Below are 24,331 nucleotides of genomic sequence, written 5' to 3' on the forward strand. Positions count from 1 at the left end.
GAGACCTGAAGTGGACAGTTCATGCAAGGAAGCCCACAAACATCCTTGAGTTGAAGCTGTTTTATAAAGAGGTATAGGCTAAAATTTCTCCAAGCCAATGTGAAGGACTATAATGGTATGTGGGAATGACCTTGGGAGACAGGGCGAAGAGATGCAGCCAAGGGAACAGTTGGATAAAAGGCAACTTAGCCAGCAGCAGGAATGTGGGCGGGGCTAGAGGCTCAGAAGGAACTCTCCTTAGCTTCTTGGGCTGTAAAGAGGTGGGGGAGAGAAATGTACTTTCAGACTTGCAAGATTTTGTCAATGTAACCCTACAATAAAGTAGAATTAGCTCATCTGGCCATGTTTCCTGTCTGGTCTACCTTGCAAGGCTGACAACGACTGATCCACAGTTATCAGAAACATTTAGCTGCAGTTATTGCTGCCCAAAGGGGCCACATCAGATACTGAAAGCAAAGGCTGACCTACTTTTGCCACACACAAATATGTAGCTCTGGATCATTTTCCTCAATAAATAAATGGACAAATATAATCTTTTTGACTCATTTGTTTAATTGGGTTCTCTACTTAGTTTTATGACTTCTGTGGGGATCACGTTTTAGGTCATATTCATGCAGAAATATTGAAAATCCAAAAGGGTTCACAAAGTTTTAAGCATCTCTCTCTCTCTCTCTTATTTATAAATTTATGGTCAGAGACCAAATTAAAATCAGACTAACAAAATGGGTTAGGGGAAAGGACAAATGAGATAAAATAACAGGTAAAATGGGTTAAAATCAAGTAAGATAGAATAAAGTATCTAAAGCGGGCCTTTTCTGCTGCGGCACCTGCGCTGTGGAATCTTCTCCCCCCTGAGGTGAGCTTGGCCTCATCATTGTTGAGCTTCTGGAGGTCCCTTAAGACTTGGTTATGCCAGCAGGCCTGGGGACTCCAGGGGAAGGGGGAATTAGTGAGGTGGCTCCCTTATTTTTAACATCCTTTTATTCTGCTTTATTTTGTTTTTTATATTTTTATATTTTCTCGCCTGTGGTGAGATGGGCAGCTATATAAATTGGTTTAATAAATAAAATAAACAGCAATAGTAAGACAGTAAATAGTATAAAGTAGCCATCTTTATAGTTTCTCAAATAATCAGACCCTTACTGATTCTATCCCCCATCACAAAGGGAGTTATTTAATTTCCATGTCACCCATTCTCAAAGGTTCTGTGAGCTATGTAAAATAAAATATGGTTCCTAAACCCATTCCTATTTAGTTCTATATCCCTATACTATTATATGCTGTTACTGTCATTCTTTCTCTGTCTATGGAGGAGCCTCCAAGTATTAGCTTCAAAAACAAAGGTGATACTATTTACTAAAAGACTTTCCAACTGTCTTTTTAATTGTAGCCTATCAGCCCAAGCTCTAATAGTGATGGATCTGGAGCAAGCAATTTCAGAGATAAAGCAATGTGTTTTTGATTTGATATACAAACTGGCATCAATAACATGTATTAAGAGTGTGCACCAAATATAAATAAAGATGCAAAGCAAGTTTCCAAGGATCATGGTATATATTTCCATACGTTTGAAAGAATGTATGCCTAAAGTACGTCAGTTAAGCTAACATAAAAGACATTTTTACAAAATCAGTAAAATGGGTATCAACTGAAATCATAATTTAAAAGAATCAAAATAAGAATTATTTATCCCTATACTGCTATGTAACATTTTCTTGTGTTTTATATCGAGTTCAAAATGCAACATTAAACTTACGGATCTCCTGCAGCTAAAAGCAGCAAATATCTTGAAGGAATGTGATCTGAAGGAAACACTGTGCTGGCAAATTTTACAGCTACTTGGCGTACTTGGACTTGAGGCTAAAAAAAAAGAGTCAGAAAGAGGAAAAAATCATCAGAAACAAGCAAAAACTCTTTACCAAATCAGGCACTTATATAAAATATTCAAAATATGCACCAAAAGTAGAAAGGCAGGTAAAAAAAATATTCGTTTATAGCATGCTTTATTTTATTGTTATAATTTTTTTAAAGTTTTTTTTCCTGAATCTCCTTTTATGACTTAGCCATTAATTACATAATTATACAAAATAATATGAATAAGTATCTTTATGCTCCTTTATAGTTTACCTGGCAGAGAACAGACCATTTAAGATTCTTTATCAGGAATCAACCTTTCTGATATTTGAAACAGCACAAATAATCATTTTTACTGCTCCCTTGGTGCAGTAAAAGCAAGCACTGTCAGGTCAGTAATTATCAGAGATGGTGCAACAAAACGTGAAGCACAATACAGCATCTTATGGCTACCATAAAACGATGAGGTTTCCAAGGTACAATTGAAGGGTAAAAAATGTGTTTATACAAAATCTGCTTTATACGTAATTCTAAAAGTAGCCTTTAACAAAATATTGCAGAGATTAAATATTGCCTGTTTATGGCCAAATGGCAGGACAGGTGGCTCTCATTATTTGTGGCTCCATATACTCAGTTTTGCATTCATTTTTCAAGGTCACATTATCTGCAATTATTAAGGTGGAATGGAAGTCCCACAATAAAAAGAGCATATTGTTCATATTACACTATGATAGACTAATCTTAGGCAACATGATTCCCTCTAATTCTCAGCTAGAATTTCTATATTGCCTGGAAATTCTAAAAAATATAAACCAACACATCTGAAAGGTCATATCAGGGGTGAGCAACATTTGGGGAGGAACTAGATATATTTGCCATCTTTAAATACAGGTAGTCCTCGACTTATGACAATTCATTCAGTGACTGTTCGAAGTTATGATGGGGCTGAAAAAATGGACTTACGACAACTGGCCCTCAAAGTTACGGCTGTTGCAGTGCCCCCATGCTCATGTAATCAAAATTTGGGCGCTTAGCAGCCCGCCTGCACTTATGACCACAGGGGCGCTTCAACTCCCCCATCTATTTCCCCCGCATCTCTGCCCTTTCAGCTTCACTGCACCCTGCCTTACAGGGCAGCAAGCAGCCCCAGAACCACAGAGCTCTGGGGCTGCTTGCTATGCTGTGGCTCAGCGGCTGCAAGAAGCCTGAACCACAGCGCAGCACAAAGCTACAGCCGCTCCTGGAATCCTCAGCTGCCCCAGCACACCCCAGCAAGCATTCTTTCACCCAGCTGCCTTCTCTTCCAATTCCCCACACTGACCTTTTGCACCCAGCTGCCGCAGCAGAAGTGCCTCGCTGCCTTTGCTATCTCCTTCTTGGACCTGCAGCCACCATGCTACCCTGGGCAAATGTCTCCTATACATGGTTCCCCAGCCCAGCCCAGCCCAGCCCAGCCCAGCCCAGCCCAGCCCAGCCCAGCCCAGCCCAGCCCAGCCCAGCGGTGCAAATAAGAATGCCAGTCTCTGGAGAAGGCCGGAAGCAGTTTCACCCAATAGGAAAGCACCAGGGGTTGCCTCAGCCTCTTTAGCACTTTCCCACTGGGGAAACTCTGGCACTTCTCCATTGGGTGAAACCTCTCCCGGCCTTCCCAGAGGCTGGCATTCTTATTTGCACTGCACTGCTGGGCAATAATTATAATGTTATTATTACCCAAGAAGCCCCTGAGCTGCAGTGTAGCAAGCAGCCCCAGAGCCACATGATTCTGGGGTTGCTTGCCACCCTGCGAGGCAGGGTACAGTGCAGCTGAAAGGGCAGAGATGGGGGGGAGATAAATGGGGGAGTTGAAGTGCCCCTGTGGTCATAAGTGCGGGCGGGCTGCTAAGCGCCCAAATTTTGATTACATGAGCATGGGGGCACTGCAACAGCCATAACTTTGAGGGCCAGTCGTAAGTCCATTTTTTCAGCCCCATCGTAACTTCAACTCCCCCATCTATCTCCCCCTATCTCTGCCCTTTCAGCTGCACTGCACCCTGCCTCACAGGGCAGCAAGCGCATTTATGACCGCATCACTTAGTGACAGGAATTCCAATCCCAATTGTGGTTGTTGAGGACTACCTGTAGCATTGTAGACACAGCTATTTTTCAGGGGAATGATCACACCTGGCTATCATGAGATCAGATCAATTTGTCACAGGAATTTGAGATATTCTATACTCTGCCTCTGTATTTGTGTTTCTTATAAAGAAATACTGAGGATTAAAAAGAGACATGCAAACTGATATTCAGAGGTACAGGCACAATGTGAGAGATAGTCAGAAAAAAAAGATATAGGAAGACAGATCATGAAGAAACAAGGACATAAGGCCAGGGAGAGAGGGAGAGAGAGACTTTTTCTTCTCCTATTTGAATACCATAAATTAATATAATCATTCTTACGTGCAATGTACAAGGGATTAAGGTGAAAATAAGCCCAGGTTTTCATACTTCTTTCATATTCTGATGACATACCTTGATTAGGTTAGAGGCTACAAGTGCCTCCATAAGAGTACGAGGTGCTCCTTCTAAACTGGTGTATGCACCAACCATCATGGACAGAGCTTCCTGAATAGCTAGTCTGGTATCAGGGTCTTCCTGAAATGATATCCAGATATTAACATCTAATAAGCCTCCCACAAATAAGAAAAAAACTTCTAGATAAACTAATTTCTTGGTAAAATAAAAATAAAATCACCAACCTTAGAAAGAGCTTCAAAAAATTGTTGGACTAGTGCAAGATCCTTGGTAAACAGTTGAGGTATTCGGCTGGAAAAAAATGTTTTTAAAAGGACTTTATTTGAAACAAAGTATGAATCGTAGTTAACGTGTCTCTATAAAATACTAACTAGGCATTTTCTCAAACCGTATGTATTTCTCATATACTACCTAGTTAATTCTTATAGAAACTTGTAAAGTCCCCCAGGATTATTAACGTCTATTTATTTATTTTGGGTTCCAAAATGTTAAATGCCACACGTTACTGAAGTCAAAATTAACAGTTTTCTGATTCACCTCATTTCTTCTGCTTCTTTTTTTTAGATTTTTTATCCGCCTTTATTATTTTTATAAATAACTCAAGGTGGTGAACATATCTAATACTCCTCCCTCCTCCTATTTTCCCCACAATAACAACCCTGGGAGGTGAGTTGGGCTGAGAGAGGGGGACTGGCCCAAAGTCACCCAGCTGGCTTTCATGCCTCAGGCGGGACTAGAACTCTCAGTCTCCTGCTCTCTAGCCTGGTGCTTTAACCAATAGACCAAACTGGCAATTTTTGTCAATCCACGTAACAACTGGGACTTTAGAAGGATTATCAATTAAAATTGCCGGCACTGGTCTTCTGAAACTTCATCACGATTCATGCTCCTATGCACTTGGCTCATGCATGCAGTCAGGGTCTCTTACTATTTCCTCGTGTTGGAATGGCCACCTCACATTTCAGAGCTTTCTCCATCTAGCTCCTACTCTATGGAATCAATTCTCCCCTTAAACTATATTTGGACCTGGTCCCCTAAGATTTGAAAAGATCTTTAAAATGCTAGTTAAATTATGGTAGTGTTGAGATTAGATGTTTAAATGATTATTCTGTTTTGTTGTTTATACCATATTGTACTTATGATAAAAACTACTAGTAGTGGTTAAAATAGTTAAACCCATTTTTGGTCAATGGAAATTTTAAAATAACAATGTGCAGTAAGAGAAAAATGACAGGAAATAAATGGGCCTTTGAAGCCCATATGAAGGGCTGAATTAAGAGTACAATGGATTCTTCAGTCAGGATAGATTTTACAACTACAGAGCCATCACTGAGTTAAATGGGAGTTAGAAAGTATAATTATGTGTGTATTGACCTATACATAAACCTAGAATTGCAACTGAAAGCTGAGAGATAGCCACTTGTCATGCTATGCAACCCTATACGTTTAACTAGAAATGCATTCCATTGTGTTTATATTATAGTGAGACTGTTTAGGATTGCAATGACAATTAATACAGATGGGCTGAAAATTTAGTAGCTCATAATCTTTTACCCTTTATGCACTATTAGCTCTCAAACAGAACAATTAATTTCTGAGATCACTGTCACAAGCTAATGAATTTATACTTGCACATATAACAGACCTACATTGGCTGCCCCTACTTATAGGCTCTTTGGAGCTGAGTTTGAGGCTTGGTGACTACATGGACATGCTCATGTATTACTCTGATGGCCTCCTACCCTGATTAATTTATTAATTAGTATTTTATTAATTAGTATTAATATTAATTAGGCATTAACAACATGATCCTGTTAGCTCTCTGAAATCAGCCAAGATCAGCTAAATGGCTTCATAGCTATGGACTTTTTTACTTTTCCTAATACTCAGCAAAAACAAGTTTTTAAAAAGTGTATAAGGAGCTCAATTTTGACAGGCCTTTTTAAGGACAGATTTTATATTTGAAATTCTTTAGCATGATGGTACTTGCTTTATTCCAATTAAGCTTAAATGTGTGCCAATTAAGCAATGTAGACAACAATCCATTTTTCAATTTGATTCCTTTTCTTAAAAATTGATTATTTCTAGCATTCACTCCTACACAGATTTAATTTATAACTCCAGAGCTGTCAAAATATTGCATCTGCTCCACACCTTACACTAAGGCAACCTGCTTGCTTGCTGACATAATAACAATTGTTTTAGAAAAACTGACATCTCATCAGTCTAAATGCAATTTTGTTACCTGGAAAGTTTTCCAACAGCAGAATAGGCCATTGAAAGCAGTTTGGGATCCTTCAATTATAAAAAATAGTGAGATAAGCAAAGAGCCATGAAAGGGACAATATAGGTTCAGGTTCATCCTGATAACTACCCATTTCTATCGTTTGTTCTGTATTTGTCTTAAAATATATTTCATAGAAGACACATTCTAAAAATTCAATAATCTTTCAAAACAGACCAGTTTAATAGTGCTAAATAGATGGGATTGTGTTCTGTATACAAAACAAAAATAATTGCGGCATATAGCACTAAAACTACTTCTGACTCTTGTCAAAAAAGAGACTTGGCAAGTGCAAAACTGCATATAAAGACAGACATTATGTCAATGCCTTATGAAAATAACTTGGAGGTGTATATAGAGTTGCGCACCACAATTGCAGATATAATCCTAGCTAGACATATTCAGATTATCTTCTGAACCTGCTTTCACTGTCTTTCCGAATACCAGCTTGTCTCCAGCATATTTCAAGGCACACGGCTTGGAGGTTTTACATCTATTTAGTCCAGTCACCAAGGCCTCCTGAACAGGAACTGAAGAACATCACACCCAAATATACCTTGGATTTGCTATGGCATAGCTTCCTTTGCTGATGCATAATGGAAAAAAAAGTTATCCTTGCAACTGAATACTCTATGAATTACACTCACAGGCACTAAACATGGGCTACAGCCATAAGGATTCTCAACAGAACAAAGAAGCTTTTAACTGCTCAATGGACAACTCTCCAATCATTGTCAGAATGTAACTCTTTCTAGCAGCAAATTAAAGTAATGAACAATGAAAGAATTCAAGCCAAAAAGAGTCACAAGAAGGGTCAACACACCCAGGTGAGTCTCAAATCTACTAAATGGAGAAACCAGAATAGCCAGCTCTAAGCACTGGATAAAACTCAATCCTTTTTGGTGTAAATAAACAATGAAACATTACTGGGACTGGAAAATCACTAATCAACCTAGGAGTGGGAGAAATTCATACACTGACATGAAACTACTTTTCTCCATCTGCACAAGGAAACAAGCCACAAAACCATGGTTTTGCATAAACAAGAAACTTTATGACCACAGCTTATCAGCGTGTTTCCCCATCTGCACCAACAAAAGAAACAGGATTTAAAAAATATATATTGCAAGGGAACATCCTGGTTGATTAAATCACGATTCAATAATCTAAATATAGTCATTGCATGTTGTTTTCTTACAACCAGCTATACTAGTACTAGCAAAAGATTAGTTCTTTAGGAAAAAAAATCAAGTGCAAGTAATATGAACATTTAACATTCCAAGTTCCACAAATAAATGTGGCTCCTTACAAGGGTCCCTTTGAACTCACCTCTTTATATTCATTTATCAGTTTTGTCAGTCCATTCAAAAGCATTGGGCCTAGTGGCTTTATCTTGCTGTCAGGGCAACTAAATTTCAATATATGAAAAAAGTAAGGATTTAACATGTGAAAACCCATTATAGTAACAAGAGCTGCCCTTCATATGTAAGATCATCTTAAACAATTCTTTTCAACAGTGCCTCTATCTGGTAATATTCTTTTTTTTTTTTTGGCAGATAATGAAAACTTTTTCAGAAAGCTTCTAAAGTATAGTTGCACTTTTTATTAAGAGTATCTTCGATATCAATTTGTATACTCATTTAATATATCTAGGTAGCTTACATACCTGAAACTGCCTAAAAAGAGTTTGGCCCTAAAAAGTAGCTTCTAAATATTAGTACTACTAATAAATGATATTGTAATAGTATTTATTTTTCCTATTTTAATGAATGTGGATTTTCATGCATTACATTGTTTCATTCTGAATTATCATCTACTATATTTTTATTTATAAGCAACTTATAAATAGGATGTGACCAAAACTGCAGGTTATGAGAATGTTATTAAAATAATAACAATACATCTTTCATGGAGATATATCACTGTTTTTGCTTCATGAGTGGTTTACAAAAAAATATATATATACACACATACACACACATAGACCTCTCCTTGCTAAACTTTGTCACATTCACATCAAATTACTTAACAGCAGAATCATAACCACAATTATAATTGTGCATATGATGCCATAAAAAAAATTCTTACATTACACAAATATGATGTACAAATTGAAGAGACAGCGTTCTCAGTTTAGCATTGGTGTTTGCACCAAAAAGTCCATCGTAGACAACCTTGAAAAAAAAAAATCTCAGGAGAAATACTATTTCAAACAATTTCCCACAGGTCTCATAATAAGGCTAAAGCCCAAGAACCTTCTACATCTCAAGTAAGTTTGATTTTTTAAAAAAATTAAAAATATTTTTTTAAAAGGATAAATGACATCTTGAAGATACAGGTAGTCCTTGCTTAGAAAGCACAATTAGGACCCGCAACTCTGTCGCTAAGCCCCACCGCTGCTAAGCGGAAAATCACATGACCACGACAGTCTTATGATGGCACTTCCCATTTGATCATTAAGCAAATCACCATGTGACCGCAACTTACGATTTTACTTCCACATTCTCCATTAACTCTGCTTGTCACAAGCTAATTGGGAAACATGCAAATGGCAATCATGTGACCATGGGATGCTGCGATGGTCATAAATGTGAGGATTGGTAGCAAAGCTTTTTTTTTTTTTTTTGCTAAATAAGGCAGACAGTAAGCAAGGACTACCTGTATGCCATGAACTGTAGAATGTTCACCCTTTGTCAGGTTCAGCCCAATAATTACAAGACAGTTCAGAATTCAGCTCAGCTTCTTTATTAGCTTGCACCTAATAGACAGAATCTAACCAGACTAACTCTAATCCCCCAACAACAGCAACTATAACCATCATGCCCTTAGGGAGGAGCCAGTCTCCTCCTTTTGACTTTCACACAGTCCATCTGGGGGCTGAGGAAATGCTTTCCTCGGAATGTCTCTCCCTCCGCCCTGCAACCTTGAAACTCCATTCCAGAATCCTCCCCGCTCATGCCTTCCATCACACCCTTCATGCAGGGGAATGGGTTACATGCACATTGTCCAATACTGAATTCACAAAGAACTCCACTGCTGTGAGACAGATTTAAAAATCAGTACCTGAATATTTGCAGGAAATGTTTCTGCAGCTTGCCGGGAACGCAAAAGATGAGGGACAATCTTTAACTTCACACGAGTACTAACAGGATCACGTTTCAGTTCTGGTTTCAGAACAGCTCCCTGTTATAAACAAACAAATGAACATTTCTTCATAAAGTTTTTAGAAAAAACTAAATCACTCATGAGAGCAGTTACAATGTACATATCATCAAATCTTTACTAGTCATAGACCAGCATAACAATGTACATATATCCCCATGTTTGAAAGCAATTAAAGCATTTGAATTGTATAAGATTAGTTACAAAAAATGCAAAAGTATTGAGATTAGCATAAAATAAGATACAATTTAGTGTACCCCAGAGGTTCCCAAATGTTCTTGGTTCACACTGCCGTTAGCATCTCAATAGTTTTTTGACTGTGCCCCTAGCAGTTCCCAAACTGGGCACCACATGGACAATTAGGATAGCTCCATTTATTAAGCAGTAAAATATCCCACAGTGCCCCTGTGAGTTCACTCAGTGGTGCCCTAGTTTGAGAACTGCAAGTATACGCAAAGAAAGCCAAGATTAGCTCCCAGCATAACAGGGCAAATAACATTATCCAAGATGAGAGACTATATATCCAGGTTATCCAATACTTTGAATTTGATCTCCAAACAATACTTGGAAGTGTGAACAAATCATCTATCTGAAATGCCTTAAAGGAGCTGCATCTTTTCCAAGGACTGGAAAATAGATAGCCCTTATTTGTAGGGGTTCTGTTCTAGCATAAAACAGGGTAACAAAACCTCAAATAATGAGACCTTGCATCTATGGGATCTGGAGGGTTAGGTTCCAAAGCCTATAACTATTCTCTTCCTCCCACAATGTAGCTGGATTTGCTCCTCCTTTTCCTTGTTCACTCATAAAAGGTCTGAGTGAGTGCAGCTGTAAGGCTTCAAGCAGCTTTTTAATCACTTAGTGATTAATGGAGGGAACTGCCCACTTGTAACATATGGCTTACATGGACTTTTCTGCTCTGTAAGGTTATTCAACAATCTTGCAGGAGGGGCCTCCTGACTGCATCACTGGATGCTAGTCTGCCTACAGATGATTTGTACCTTGCTCTAATCACTGCAAGCAATCTGAAGGCAGCACTAGTATCCAGTGGTACAATCAAGAAATTGCTTCCAGCTCTCTGGAGGAAGCACTAGTATCCAGCAGAGTGACTGAGAGACAACCATAAACTATCTCTGGCAGCACCAGCATTTACCTGCACTATCAAGATGCCCCTCCACCAATATCATGAAAGAGCTGCACGGAGAGCATAAGCAACATGATACAAGTAGGCCATCGCCAGCTGAGTACGTCACTCGAGGCCAGCTCCTATGATGAAACCATGTGCAGCCTTATAACTTGGCTGATCTAGTGAGATCCTCTGCAACCAAGCAAGGAGGATCAAATATATTGCACATATAGAGTTTATATATGCACAGATGACCTAACTCTTAAAAACAAGTAACAAAAAAGGACCAAACGCAGATGAAAACTTTTATGCATGCACTGAGAACATAGATAACAAGGGCTGCCTATAATATTTCAATTTTGCAGTGGGAAGACAGAGTTATGTCAGTGGACATATTGCTGGTTGATACAGGGCAAGGATCTCGATCCGTTCTGGAGTGAGTGGGCACATTAGGAATCTTAATGAAATATGGATGTCTAGCAATAATGTTGCCAGGGTAGGTATATCCTTTTCCATTTTCAGATTTTAGTTTGAACTCAAATTCTGTCTTTCTGCTTTGAGGATAAATTGGTTTTATCCTGGTTTAGGTTTCGTTTTAAAATACACAGTTGCCTGGAGTAAGGAACAGCAGCTTTTTTCTAGAGAACATTTTTCCTCCTTTACTCCCAGTTTAATGAAAGAGTAGGAAAAATCTGAATATAGATAACTCTTAAAGTCATCTTCATTATAATAGCAAATAACGCATATTATACAATATATAATATCAAATAATACACAAACTGCAAAAAATAGAAAATAAGAAGGAACCGAGATCTAGATAAACAATTCTTACCTCCTTAGTTTTTAGTGGTATATCCCCAAGGTATACTTTGTACAGCTTGTTGATGATGGCTGGGTTATTCCAGTCAATTAAACTAAAGGAAGGAAGGAAGGAAGGAAGGAAGGAAGGAAGGAAGGAAGGAAGGAAGGAAGGAAGGAAGGAAGGAAGGAAGGAAGGAATCTATTTACTGAAAATGAAACTAATTGCCAAAATTCAAATTCTCTTCCATACTTTAGCTTTTCAGTAATTGAGTAACACTCCCCAAAATGAACAATTTATGGGCTGTCATCAAATTAGTCACTGGTAGTCTTTGGTTAACAGTAATTAGGATCAGAATTTCTGTTGCTAAGCAATGTGATCATAAAGTGTAATGTCATGTGACCACATTGCTTATCAATAGCAATCCCAGTGGTGCCCATTGCCATTGTTAATTGAATCCCACTGGTCATTAGGTGAGGACCCACCCTTATCCAAGCCATTCCCAGCTTGGTGTCAGCCTTACTAGTTAGACCAGATAGGAAACACAACCAGATGAGCTAATTCTACTATAAGGCTGCATTAACAGAATCTTGCAAGTCTGAAAGTACAATTCTGCCCATCTCCTTTACAGCCTGAGAAATTAGGGAGGGTTTCTTCTAAGCCTCTTGCCCTGCCCACTATCCAACTGCGGGCTATGCTGTCTCTTATCAGATCATTCCCTAGGCAGCATCTCCGGGCCCATTCTCCCAAAGTCTTTCCCACATTCCATTACACTTGATCCCTCCCAGCCCCGAGCTTTGGTAACATAAGGGACTACCTCCTATGCCTCCTCTTGAACTCCCCCCACCTGTCGAACTCCCCCCATCTCTGCCCTTTTGGCCACCCGCCTAGCAGCTGCCATCAGCTGCCCCTGCATCCCAACCCTGCCTGCCATACCCATAACACTGTACGCCACTACTGTACCGGCTAGGGCCTTATTTCATGCTGCCTTCTTTTGTGCCAGTGCAGCCAGAGCTGCTTTCACGCCCCCACCGGGCCTCCATTGGTGCCCTATCCAGGGCCTTCTTTCATAAAAGAAGCCCAGTGCATAAATGAAGGCCCCAGCTGTGCTGGTGTGAAAGAAGGACCTGGCTAGCTGGCACATGAACAGAAGCCCTGGTTGCAGCGCGAACAGAGGCCCTGGCTGGTGTGCAAATGGAGGCCATGGGCACAGAGTGAGAGAAGCCCCAGCTGCACTGCTGCAAAAGAAGGCCCCAGCCATACAATAGCAGTGTGCAGTTAGGTGGGCACAGCAGCAGGGCTGGGTGGTGGGGGCAGCTGGTGGCAGCGGGCAGCCAAAAGGCAAGTCATAAATCATAGGGAGAGTATGATAAGCTAAATATGCTTAGAATCCCTGATCAGAAAAAATCCTGGCAGGCTCTTTATTAGCAAATACAGCACTGAAGACTACCCTAATGTTAATAATTATCCACTGACAATGTAAACAAAAGCAGGTTTCTACCAAACCTCAGGAACTACACTATTACCATTTACAATAACACATGGATGTCAATATTCTAGAACAAATAAGGTGCCAATATCATTGTGGTAGAATGTGGAGATGTCTGACAACAGTAGTATCCTACCAAATGCAATTCCAAATATATGCCATTGTGATAAAATAATTTTGCATTAAGCAAACTAACTCAAATTTTAAAATCCATAATAAATCACCACTTTTGTTTTTAAAAAACCTTAACATTATAAACCATTACCTTTGCTTGCTTTTGAGTTCAAGATCTGCTGCAGTGGCTACACTGTGCCGTGTATCACTAGAGGCAATAACCAAGTGTATGACAGCTTCAAGTTCAGGCACCTGCTCAGCTTCAATGAACTTTACAATGCCTAATTTACACTGCCCAACAAAGCAGAAAAAAAGAAAAGTTGTTCAGTACAATCACATACATTGTCTATAAAAACTATACTTTTATTATAACTACAGAATGATAGAACTGGATAGAGATGGATGGAGAAATAATAAAAAGCCTTGCCTTTGCCTTAAAGCAGAGGCAGGGAAATTATGGGGCTCAATATGTTACAGATGTTACGCAATTCCCAGCAACATCAGCCAGCCTAAGCAATAGTGAACCATAATGGGAATTCTGATCCAACCATTTCTGGGGAATCATGGGTTTTCAGCCATTTAGAAAGTTTAAAAAGATATCCTCCAAAATAGCTCTCATCTCCATAAAAATATAACAGCTGGTGTTAAACTTGGTGCTGTTTCAAATGATCAGATGGGCAAACATTTTATATTTTTTCTTTCATATCAACATCTGTATGGAAGACAGTGCTTCCCGATGAGAATCAACAGTTGCTTTTTTCAGTTTAATATTACTGTTGCTTTTATAATTAACAACACAAGCAGTCTAGATTTCAGATGTAGTATCTAATCACAAAGAAAAGCAAACATTCCATTTCTGGGAAAGGTGACTGAAAAGGTGGTGGCCTTTTCATTTCCAGACACAATACTAGATGAACACTGCAGAATGACCTATACCATAAACTGGATGGGGATAGTTATGTCCTGCTAGTTCTCCTAAACTTCTCAATAACTTCAGATACCTCCTTCAAGGCCATCTGTTGGAACTGGGCCTTGAGAAGGTCTGTCTTCAGTGGTTCTGGCTCTTCCTGTCAGATTATATCCAGAATATAGTTTTGGGAAATTACTAGTCAACTTAAAGCTGATTTACAGTGGTCCATAGGTTTCCATCTTGTCCCCATGCTGTTTATCATGCACATAAAATTACAGAAGTGCATTATTCAAAGTTTTGGGAGCACCATCAGTATGCTGATGCCTCTCAGTTCTACTGCTTACTGACAACTAATACCAATCAACAGCCCCTGAATGTTGGTTAAGTGAAGTAATAGGGTAGAGAAGGGAGAATAAGCTGCAGTAAAATCCATAAAGAGTTGCTAATGGACAACAGACAACTGGACTCAGAGACTGAGGCGCATGCTACTGATTACTTTGACTTCTATGCCACTCTACTTCCCAACACTCTGAGCAAAGTCAAGATGCTCTAGATGGATTGCAATCCTCCTAACAGAAATCTTCCACCATTACTAAATTTTCAGATAACAGTTGCAGCAAAAACTGTATTGCACGGTTACAGCTAGCGCACAACTACAACCATTCCTGAGATGGTCAGATTTGGCAAGTTATCCATTCCATCATCCCATCTCAACAAGCACAATGCCCTTTACATAAGGATTACCCTTATAACATGGCTAGAAGTTACAACTATAAGTAGTCCTTGCTTAATGACCATTCGTTCAGTGACCATTCGAAGTAATGGCAGTGCTGAACAAATGGTACTTATGCTCGGACCCCAAAGTTACAGCCATTGAACCCCCCCTGCAGTCACATGATCAAAATTTGGGCACTTGGCAGCCTGCCCAGACTTACAAGTGCAGGGGCACTCCAACTCCTCCCACCTGCCTATCTCTGCCCTTCTGGCTGCCCTGCACAGCAGCACTCCCTTACCTTACCAAGGCTCAGGGCTGGGAGGAACCCAGCTGGGTAATGGCTTGGATTGGGATGGGTCCTTGCTTAACATCAAGTGGGATTCGGTTAATGATAGCAACAGGGACTGCTGGGATTGCCACTGCTAAGCAATGCGGTCATTTGACATTGTGCTTTATGACTGCATCAATTAGCGACAGAAATTCCAGTCCCAATTACCATCATAACTCGAGGACTATCTGTACTGGGAAAAGAGACAGCTTGTCTGTTAACCGGGGTAAGTTACAGAGATGGGCAGTGTATTTCTAATTGCTTTTTGAGCACAATTTTAAATATTAGCATTAACCTTATGTATTGCTGTGTTACTTCCAGGTGTTAGGATGTACTCACTTGGGAACTGCATTTGGCTCCCCACCAATCTTTCTGTATTTGGAAGAAGAGCCAAGATTCACCTCGTTCAATGTTTTTAAAATTCATTTTAACTTTTTTGGGTTTCTATTTTATATTCTGTATTTTATTCACAGTTAACCATCCAAGAAAGATGGAATATAACTTAATTAAATTAAAGTATTCATGAGAACAGCTGGGGGCTGACAAAAGTCCACAAGCTAAGTTAATATGAGTATGTTTGGCAACTTGTTATACTGTTACTCCCCTGGGCTATAATTATTTGACTTTTACCTGTTCCAGCTGCTCAGGTGTCCATGGACTGTCTCCAATTACCCGCTTGGCTGCATAAAAGCTCATTCCTGGGGGAGGCTGAGGGATCCCAGATCCTCCAGAACTACTTGATGAAGAAGAACCCTGTCCCACTGGCACACTCTGGCGACTCTGGGATTCATTTAATACATATCTAGAAGGAGAGGGAGAAAAGCTTATAAAATCCTCAATTAGAAATGATGAGTGAGTCTATGAGCTCTGCACAGCCTAAATTATGTCACTCAGTCTGAAAATCCTAGCCATAATCACAGCCATGGAAACAAAAATTGGACTTTGAAAAAGCAGGATAGAAAGAATATTGATACTTTTGAACTTTGGTGTCAGAGATGACTCCTAAGAATACCACAGATAGCCAAGAAAACAAACAAATGGATCATTGAACAAATCAATCCAGAATTTTCACCTGAGGCACAAATGACCAGGCTCAAGTTATCATACTTTGGACACATTATGCAAAGACCTAGCTCTCTGGAGAAGTTTATAATGCTGGGAAAGGTGGAAGGAAAGAAAAGAGGAGAACCAGCAGCAAGGTAGAAAGACTCAATTACAGTGGTCATGATGCACTGTTGGAAGACCTGAAGGACCAGGTTGGAGATCGATCATCATGGAGAAAATCTATCTATGTAGTTGCACCAACTTAGTGGCACATCATCAATAAATCAATACAGTGGAACCTCGGTTTACGAACTTAATTCGTTCTGTGACTCTGGCCGCAACCCGAATTGGTCGCAACCCGAAGGAAATTTCCCCATAAGGTTCAATGTAATTACCGTTAATCCGTTCTGGCATGGAGGACAGGGAAGCGGCTATTGCTTGGAGGGAGAGTCCCCCTCCCTACGACCACGTGTCAGGGGCAGAAAATGGCCGCGGACCACGTGTCAGGGGTGGAAAAATGGCCGCGGACCACGTGTCAGGGGCGGAAAAATGGCCGCAGACTGTGTCACGGGAGGGAAAATGGCCACGTATCCTGCTTGTACCCCGAGGCGGAGTTTGCAAATCGAGGTAAATTTTTGTAGCCGGAGCTGGTCGTAACCCGAAAAGTTCATTAACAGAGGCATTCGTAACCCGAGGTACCACTGTATTTCATAAGTTACAAATAATATCAGATTTTCAATCCACTGAGTAACCGGGACCATAAATATATCTTTCCAATGTTGAAAAACTACTGTCAAATATTTTTTGCTGAACAAGCTATAATATAAGATTTATGTCTGATACTGATGTTAGGACAGCTTGCCTATATTAAAACAAAAGGTATTTAATTATTTTTCTGTCACATTAAAAAGTACTATTTAATCAATTTTGGAGGCATTCTGGAGGCTTTATCCAAAGCTTTCAGGAACCATATATAGCTCTGAGGCCTCAGATTATGCACTTCTAAACTAGAAAATGAGTTTAAAAATTACGTAAATAATCACATTACTTCACCAGGACATATGTATAATAGAATCTATCATTAAAAACAGATGAAGGGTATCTAGATAAAATAGATTTTAACTAGGCTGCTAATGTGATCAATATTAATTTCTGTCAGTTAAATTTGTATGCCTTCTTGCACAGCAGACAGATAAAAAATTCTGCTGGCTCCTAAGATTTGAGGACTTAATTACAAGGCTGCTGGACCCATTTGTAAATTAATGAAGTACAGTACTTGCAAATATTTTATTTTTTCTTTTAGATTATGCACGTGCCACATCAAGTACAAAATTCAACTGCATTTAAGCTATTGTGTATTCTGCCATTTTCTAGGACACAAATTCCTCATAAGCAGGAGTTCCACTTAACGTTTTGGGAAGGCAGAGGGCCAAAGTGGAAGATATTGTGTCATGCACATGAATAGGGCCAAATTCTTTTGCTTGCCCTGGGTTTTAAGGAAGGCATTTCTGTGGATTTCTACAGATACTGAGACTAAGGCTTACTCTGAAGTGTTTGCATTCTTCATACCTCAAACAAGGACAAACCATGTTGCTGATTTTTTGGACATTTTAGATATGTCAGTATGGACTCCAAAACAAGAGCTTTGGAGGTCACATGCAGCCTTAGGATATTAAGTTGTCCAGCCCTCACTAAGCTATAATGTGGATTCCTTTTTGAGGCTTATTGTAGTTTATTAAACGAATGTTGATTAAGCAAGTAATGGCTTAAGATGGTGTGTCAGCCATGTCAATTAACTATGATTTAGCATTAAACAAGCTTTCCCTCAACACAGGATGAGAAATTAAGCAAAAACCAAATGAACTACATGAGAGTTTAATGTGATATGTGAACCCTGCTTAAAAGTGAACCAGTACCTGGATAAAACACTTAATGCTTCTAGCAATTTCTCTTGTGACTACAGTATCTTTGCACTTACTCACTTGCCTGCCAGCTTTTAATTGATCTGAGGCAAAAATATGATTTTGATTAAAAAATGATAAAAATAAAAACACCATCTAGGGAATGTCATCAATAGCAGAACACCACTTTAAAAATGAGAGGCTTTCCCCTTCCTTACTAATCCTAGTAGTACCTATCAGCAAATGCACTTCATCATTACTTACCCATAAGGCATAAGGAGAACATCCAACATAAAATCCAACAGCAGCTGTACTGTCTTTGGTTTTTCAGCAAGATTAAATGGAGAAGCTGCTTTCAGAGGTTCAACAGGATATTTCATGTGAAAAAGTGTTGGTATTAGAAGTTGCATTAGGCTGAAAAACAATTGTATATATTGCATTTATGTGTAAGCATCTGTCTAAACATTCATAATCATTTTAATTTATAGCTACTTGTGTTTTTAAAAGCTTGAATTAGGAACTGCAGACAAGAAAGACCAAATGAGTTCATGAAACCTACTTTCTTTTCTTTCATATTTAGTAGCTAATGCCAAATGGATCTGTATCATTCAAATCACATAGAAATGAGTTAAATTGAATCTTTAAACATGAAGTAGGTTGGATCCAAAAATTAAGATTTATCTGTATGTCAAAATGTTACATGACAAACAAAGCAAGATGTTTAAAATATAGTATTGCAGAAATTCAAAAATAAGGATAAAATGACTGCATTTGTACCCAATAATAAGGCTAAACACCACAGCTTTATGATTTGTCATTCACAAGTTGTATATTGCTGCATGCAAGTCTTCTGCTTACTTCTCCCCAGGAACAGTTAGACTAATCAAATCTATGAGTATAGTGTCATCAAAAATAGGCTCCCTGCTTACCATCCCCAAATAATTAACACGTTACAAATCAAGAACAAACCAACTTAAAAGTCATGACTGATAAATCAAGAAAATCTGAACTTATGCTTCATTCTTACATGTGACTGTAGAGATCACAATATCAAGAAAAAGCTAGTAATTGGCATTTCAAAAAATGCTTGCAATGAGTTTTAGCTCCTATAGAAAACCCCAACAGAATTCAAGTGTTATAATAACCTCCCCATCTAAGAAAAGCATGCACATCAAGGAAATAATTTTACTTTTGTAGAAGATGAGAATTCTTCAAACTGTCATTATATCTCATATGTTTAATCAGAAATGGCAAATTGTAGAGAGTAAGGGAGGTGATCTTGACAGAAATATGCAAGAACCGTTATCTAGGAAAGAGGGCTGAAACATTCTTTTAAGTCCTTGGAAACAAAATAATATTCAGAAATGGCTCTGACAAATGCCTCCCTGATTCATTGGGATATAAGGAGGAGGGGAGGCTTAGCAATAAACAGGCTTGCGAAATTCTGTTATTATAGCCTATCTCAATAAAGTGTAGTACTAGTCTTCCTGTGGAGTTGATTGTCTGGTCTGCCTAGCAGGGCTGACACAAAGTCACAGAAGGGCACCATGTCATAATTGCTCTGAACATACATTTGCAGTCTTCAGTGATATTAAGTCTATAAAAGAAATGAAAGATTTTTTTAAGCTAGGCAATGAAAGCCTTACACGCAGGATATTATACCTGTCTTGTTGGGGTTGAGGTTTTCCTTCCATTGCAGTAAGGAGAGTGGGTGCCAGTTCACATTGCTTTTCCACAGGCAAACGAGGGTAACCCATTTTAACATATATTATTGTAAAATTCTGTAAAAGTACAAGATATGTCTGGAAAGAACCATTACAAAAAAACAGCCCTGCAGTACAATATCCACACATTTTAAGAAATGTATGATAGAAAAAATTTCATTGATAAATGCCACTGAAATCCATACATCATTCAAGTAGTCCAGCTCACCAGAAAATTCAACAGCCTCATTTACCTTGATAACTTTCAGAAATACTGACATGGTAGGAGGAGTCAGTGGCAGCAAAAGATCAGACAGAGACTGGTAGCTTCTTTTCCAACTAACATTTTATTAAAAGGCATAAGCTGCAGCTCAGCAAAACTCTACCAATAGAAGAGAATATGTGTAGCTCAGGGTTGAACTGTGGAGTCCTTGGGGTTCTCTGAGAGCTTAGTTGTTTTCTTGCAGAGGTTTCATTTCCTGACTAGGTAACATCTTCAGTGCTGGAAGGGAGTGGGGTCTGCTCACTCAAGCCCTACTCCCTTCCAGCACCGAAGATGTTACCTAGTCAGGAAATGAAACCTCTACAAGAAAATAACCAAGCTCAGAGAACCCCAAAGTCCACAAAATTTGTTACTTAGAAAAGGTGCTACCAGTCTCCTCCTGATTTTTTACTATTGACATGAGAAATGCATATACCCATCTCATAACAAAAGAGCCTCTTCATACTAGGAGCCTCTTCTGCATTCCAGTGACTACATTATCTTCAAGTTTCTGGCTCCAACCGATTAAGGCCTTAATAATGTGGGCCATTATATCTAGGACATTTCATCTTAGCAATTACCTGGGAACGCTCTAGTACCACCTGAAAGCAACTGCTTTTAACTGGCCAAATGTGTATTTCAGTTCATGTCTAACCATCCTTAACTCCATACTGCACTAGTGCACTAAAACCTTACCTGGATATTAAAAAAAAAAGAAAGGAAAGAAATATGGTCTTTGTCACTGAAATGAATCAGGTGATAAATCAAAAACATGTACTAAAGTATTATCTTCACCTAAACTTCCATTACATACATATCAGACTTTTACTAAATATTTATACATTTCCTATGCAAATTGAGAAAAACTGACATTCAGTGATAAAGCCTTTTGGGCAGAAATCCCAGATTCAAGCCACTGCATCTTCAGGTAAGCTGGAAAACCTGCAGAAACCATCAGTGACTAAATGCACATATCTGTTCTGTTGAATGGCCCAGCCACTGTGGTGTATAAATCATGGCTTAAGGTGTTGCATAGATCCCGTCAAGTGTGATTAAGTCAGTAAGTCACAGTTAAACAAACAATGGCTTAGAACGATGTGTGAACCAAGTAAATAATAGTGCAGTTCACATACTACATTACACCAAAATTAAACTAATTATAGTTTAGCATGCATGAACCAAGTCACTGTGGTGGCAATCCATGACCGTAACATTACTGTTTAACCCAGCCACAAGTTACTCAGCAACTGTGGTTCAAACAAGAACATTAAATGTTGTATATGAAAATGTAACAGAATATTTTGCTTCTATCCATTCCAGTGGACTACTTAAATGTAATGCTTATATGACAATTGGATGCAGCTTCAAATAAGCCTTCCATTAAAATACAGTTGGAATGTTCAAGTGTCACGTTTAGGGAAAGCACTTCTCAGCAGCTACAAGCCAGTAAACCACCCCTCTGTTTGTTTGTATGTACAGCAGGCATATTGTTTGAAAGCAAGAAAAAGAATACCTAGGCAGGAGATAACCAGCTCTTATACTTAAGATTACAGCCATAATTTTAGAGTTCAGCAATAAAATTCTCTAAGAAGAAAGGGCTTACTGTAACAAAGGAGACCGCAGAAGGATCTTGGTATTGGACTAATAAAGTCTCCACTGGAAGCTGGATTTTAGGACGACTTTTGATTCGTTTGTTCAGGTGAACTAGCAGTTCCATAACCTAAAAGAAAAAAAAAAAATCCTCCTTGATTTTACTGATCTGGGTTTCATTACCCAATTGTGAAATATAATAAATAAAAAATGTCTATATTATCTACGGAAGACTATCAAATGCATTATATGTCTTTCCATTTGAACTTTCACAGGGAAAAAGAACCAACTATGTATATTATTTGAACCTGAATAAAACATGCAAAAGAATCACTATGAAGTGACAATGTTCTCAATGACTTCAAGTAATACATTATTATTATATTCAACTGCCAGTTTGATGGAAACATAGCTGATCTTGAAAAGGTAAGCAAGGTTGGGTCTGGTTAGCGCTTGTGTAGAAGATCACCACGCAAACTCTAGACTAAAATGGGAAGCTGAAAAAGCATCCTGGATGAAGAAAATAGCAGTCACCTTTGTACTGAAAATTACATGGATGTGTTCATCAAGTGACCATGAGTTAAGTCTGTCTCAATGGACACTCTACCTATACATAACCAACGTTGGAGGATTTTTAAGTACTTTGTGTTTGACAAACTTCTACATACAGATAATATTCATACCTTTTTACGTACTCCTTCCTGTGTACTGGAAAGCTTTAGAAGAACAGGGGGAAGGAATTTAGATATAATATTCTGCAATTGCTCATCTGTTTCTGCATGGCCAAGACGCAAGAATACACGTTCAAGTTGATCTAAAATAAAGGAAGAAAAATTTATCTATAACTAACAGTCCAAACAGCAAAATAATCATACTATCAAGTTCACCATTAAATAGTGGCTTAGTTTTCAATTGGTTTTACTAATGCCATTATTACAAGTTTCTTAGAAAAATATGATTCTTCTACTGGTTGATGGTATCATACTCTGTGCAATCTTATATGAACAATTATTTCTTAACACTAATGCAGAGAAAAATTCTCAAACAGTATCACATTCTTCTTTATTTTGATTCACTAACTCAACATTTTTAATGATCAGATTACTTTATTCACCATTAAAATAAGACAATTTTAGTACTGCTTATTAAAATATTTTGATTATCAACTGTTTCTATGATTACAGCACTCTTTCCAGCATTAAATCAGTGAATCTAATTCTACCAATAGCTCACCAATAACTTTGTACTGCCATGTTGTGTCAGAAGCAGTTATATACAGTATCCACATCTTAATGACTCATATTTTATTCTAACCTACCTTCAGATTTCAAAAATTATACTATACAAAAAATACCATATATTTCTTTTGGAACCATTTCTAATGTACCACTAGCTGTTCTAAAATGGCTCCTTTATCAATGCTCAGAGAAAACAAAATGATTACTTTCTCCTCCAAATTAAAGTCTGCAAATTAGGAGCCAGCTTTATCAACACTCTTCTCCTCTTCAAAATGTTTCCTTTCCCTGCCCTGCATTCATCATGCGTGTTTTACACAGAAGCCACACACATTTAATGTCAGAAAGTAAAGGGGAAGACAAATTATTCAAGTGAAGGGAAAAAAGAAGCATGCCTGGCTTCCAATTAGATCACTATAGTTTGCTGAGTATCCATATTACATCTGCATCATTGTGAAAAGGCTTGCCGAACATGTAAGACTGAATCAAACAAAGAGCATAAAAACCCTGACTCTACTTTTAGGTCACATGTTTTTTTCTTCTTTTACACAAATCATAGTGTATTCTATTAACTGAAAAATTTAATTGATATATCAAATAAGCATTAGTTGGTCAATTGATGAAAATTTTAATCAAACAGGCAACAGGCTCAGAACACACTGTTTAAAGCACTCAGATTCTAGTGCACTGTTGTAATAGCACAATAGGAAAATTAATGGTTTCCTCTGTTTATTCAATATTGTATGAGACAGGAAGGCATATGTAATATGTATGTATTAGATCTGCATATTACTGAGAAGCAAATATGCAAAATTTAAATCAAAATCAGTTAATCACTTTTTTTTTTTTTTTATAACAGATCACACTGCCTTAAGTTATGTCATTTGAGTCTCTGGGATCCTGAAATATTCAATCTAATAAAGTCAAATTTCCTCTTAACTTCTTTAAGTACATGTAATTCTTCCTTATAAAGGAAGCAGTTTACTTATTTGGAAACTCTGCCCCTTATGGTCAGAAAAAATAAAATTCATGCTATAATATAGTATTTCCCAATTCCAGACCAATAGACTACAGAAATCCATGGACCATGGTTTTGTCTATAAACATTCTAGCCTAGGAAAATCTCAGCCATAATTGGAAAAATGCAATTGTCATTTTCTGATATGTCTTGCACAATCTATCTTAAATTGCTCCTATGCTGAACATAGGAGAGAGCTGTGACACCCAGGGACAATTATAAGCCCTAAGAAACTTCTGCTTCTTACTATACTTAAGCCAGATATAAACCAAAAGACACTACTCCA

The 24,331-nt window shown here is 38.3% G+C and overlaps 1 protein-coding gene across 2 annotated transcripts in view; it reads right to left on the minus strand.

The window, feature by feature from the left end:
- Window positions 1–24,331, minus strand: part of ECPAS (Ecm29 proteasome adaptor and scaffold) — an 83,249-nt gene that overhangs the window by 52,308 nt on the left and 6,610 nt on the right. For both annotated transcript variants that reach the window (XM_088130367.1, XM_088130368.1), the window contains exons 3-16: window positions 22,476–22,606; window positions 21,806–21,922; window positions 19,900–20,018; window positions 18,502–18,651; window positions 15,923–16,094; window positions 13,491–13,630; window positions 11,770–11,851; window positions 9,713–9,832; window positions 8,738–8,823; window positions 7,979–8,057; window positions 6,611–6,660; window positions 4,590–4,656; window positions 4,363–4,485; window positions 1,757–1,860 (exon numbers count right to left, since the gene is read on the minus strand). In XM_088130367.1, coding sequence (XP_087986493.1) covers window positions 1,757–1,860; window positions 4,363–4,485; window positions 4,590–4,656; window positions 6,611–6,660; window positions 7,979–8,057; window positions 8,738–8,823; window positions 9,713–9,832; window positions 11,770–11,851; window positions 13,491–13,630; window positions 15,923–16,094; window positions 18,502–18,651; window positions 19,900–20,018; window positions 21,806–21,922; window positions 22,476–22,606 — 1,540 coding nt within the window. The remainder of the gene's footprint in view (window positions 1–1,756; window positions 1,861–4,362; window positions 4,486–4,589; window positions 4,657–6,610; window positions 6,661–7,978; window positions 8,058–8,737; window positions 8,824–9,712; window positions 9,833–11,769; window positions 11,852–13,490; window positions 13,631–15,922; window positions 16,095–18,501; window positions 18,652–19,899; window positions 20,019–21,805; window positions 21,923–22,475; window positions 22,607–24,331) is intronic.

This window comes from Python bivittatus, unplaced genomic scaffold, assembly GCF_059951505.1.
Source record: "Python bivittatus isolate LINGU-HERP-01145 unplaced genomic scaffold, Pbiv_v1 ctg000850_np1212, whole genome shotgun sequence".
In the NCBI taxonomy this organism is placed as follows: Eukaryota; Metazoa; Chordata; class Lepidosauria; order Squamata; family Pythonidae; genus Python; species Python bivittatus.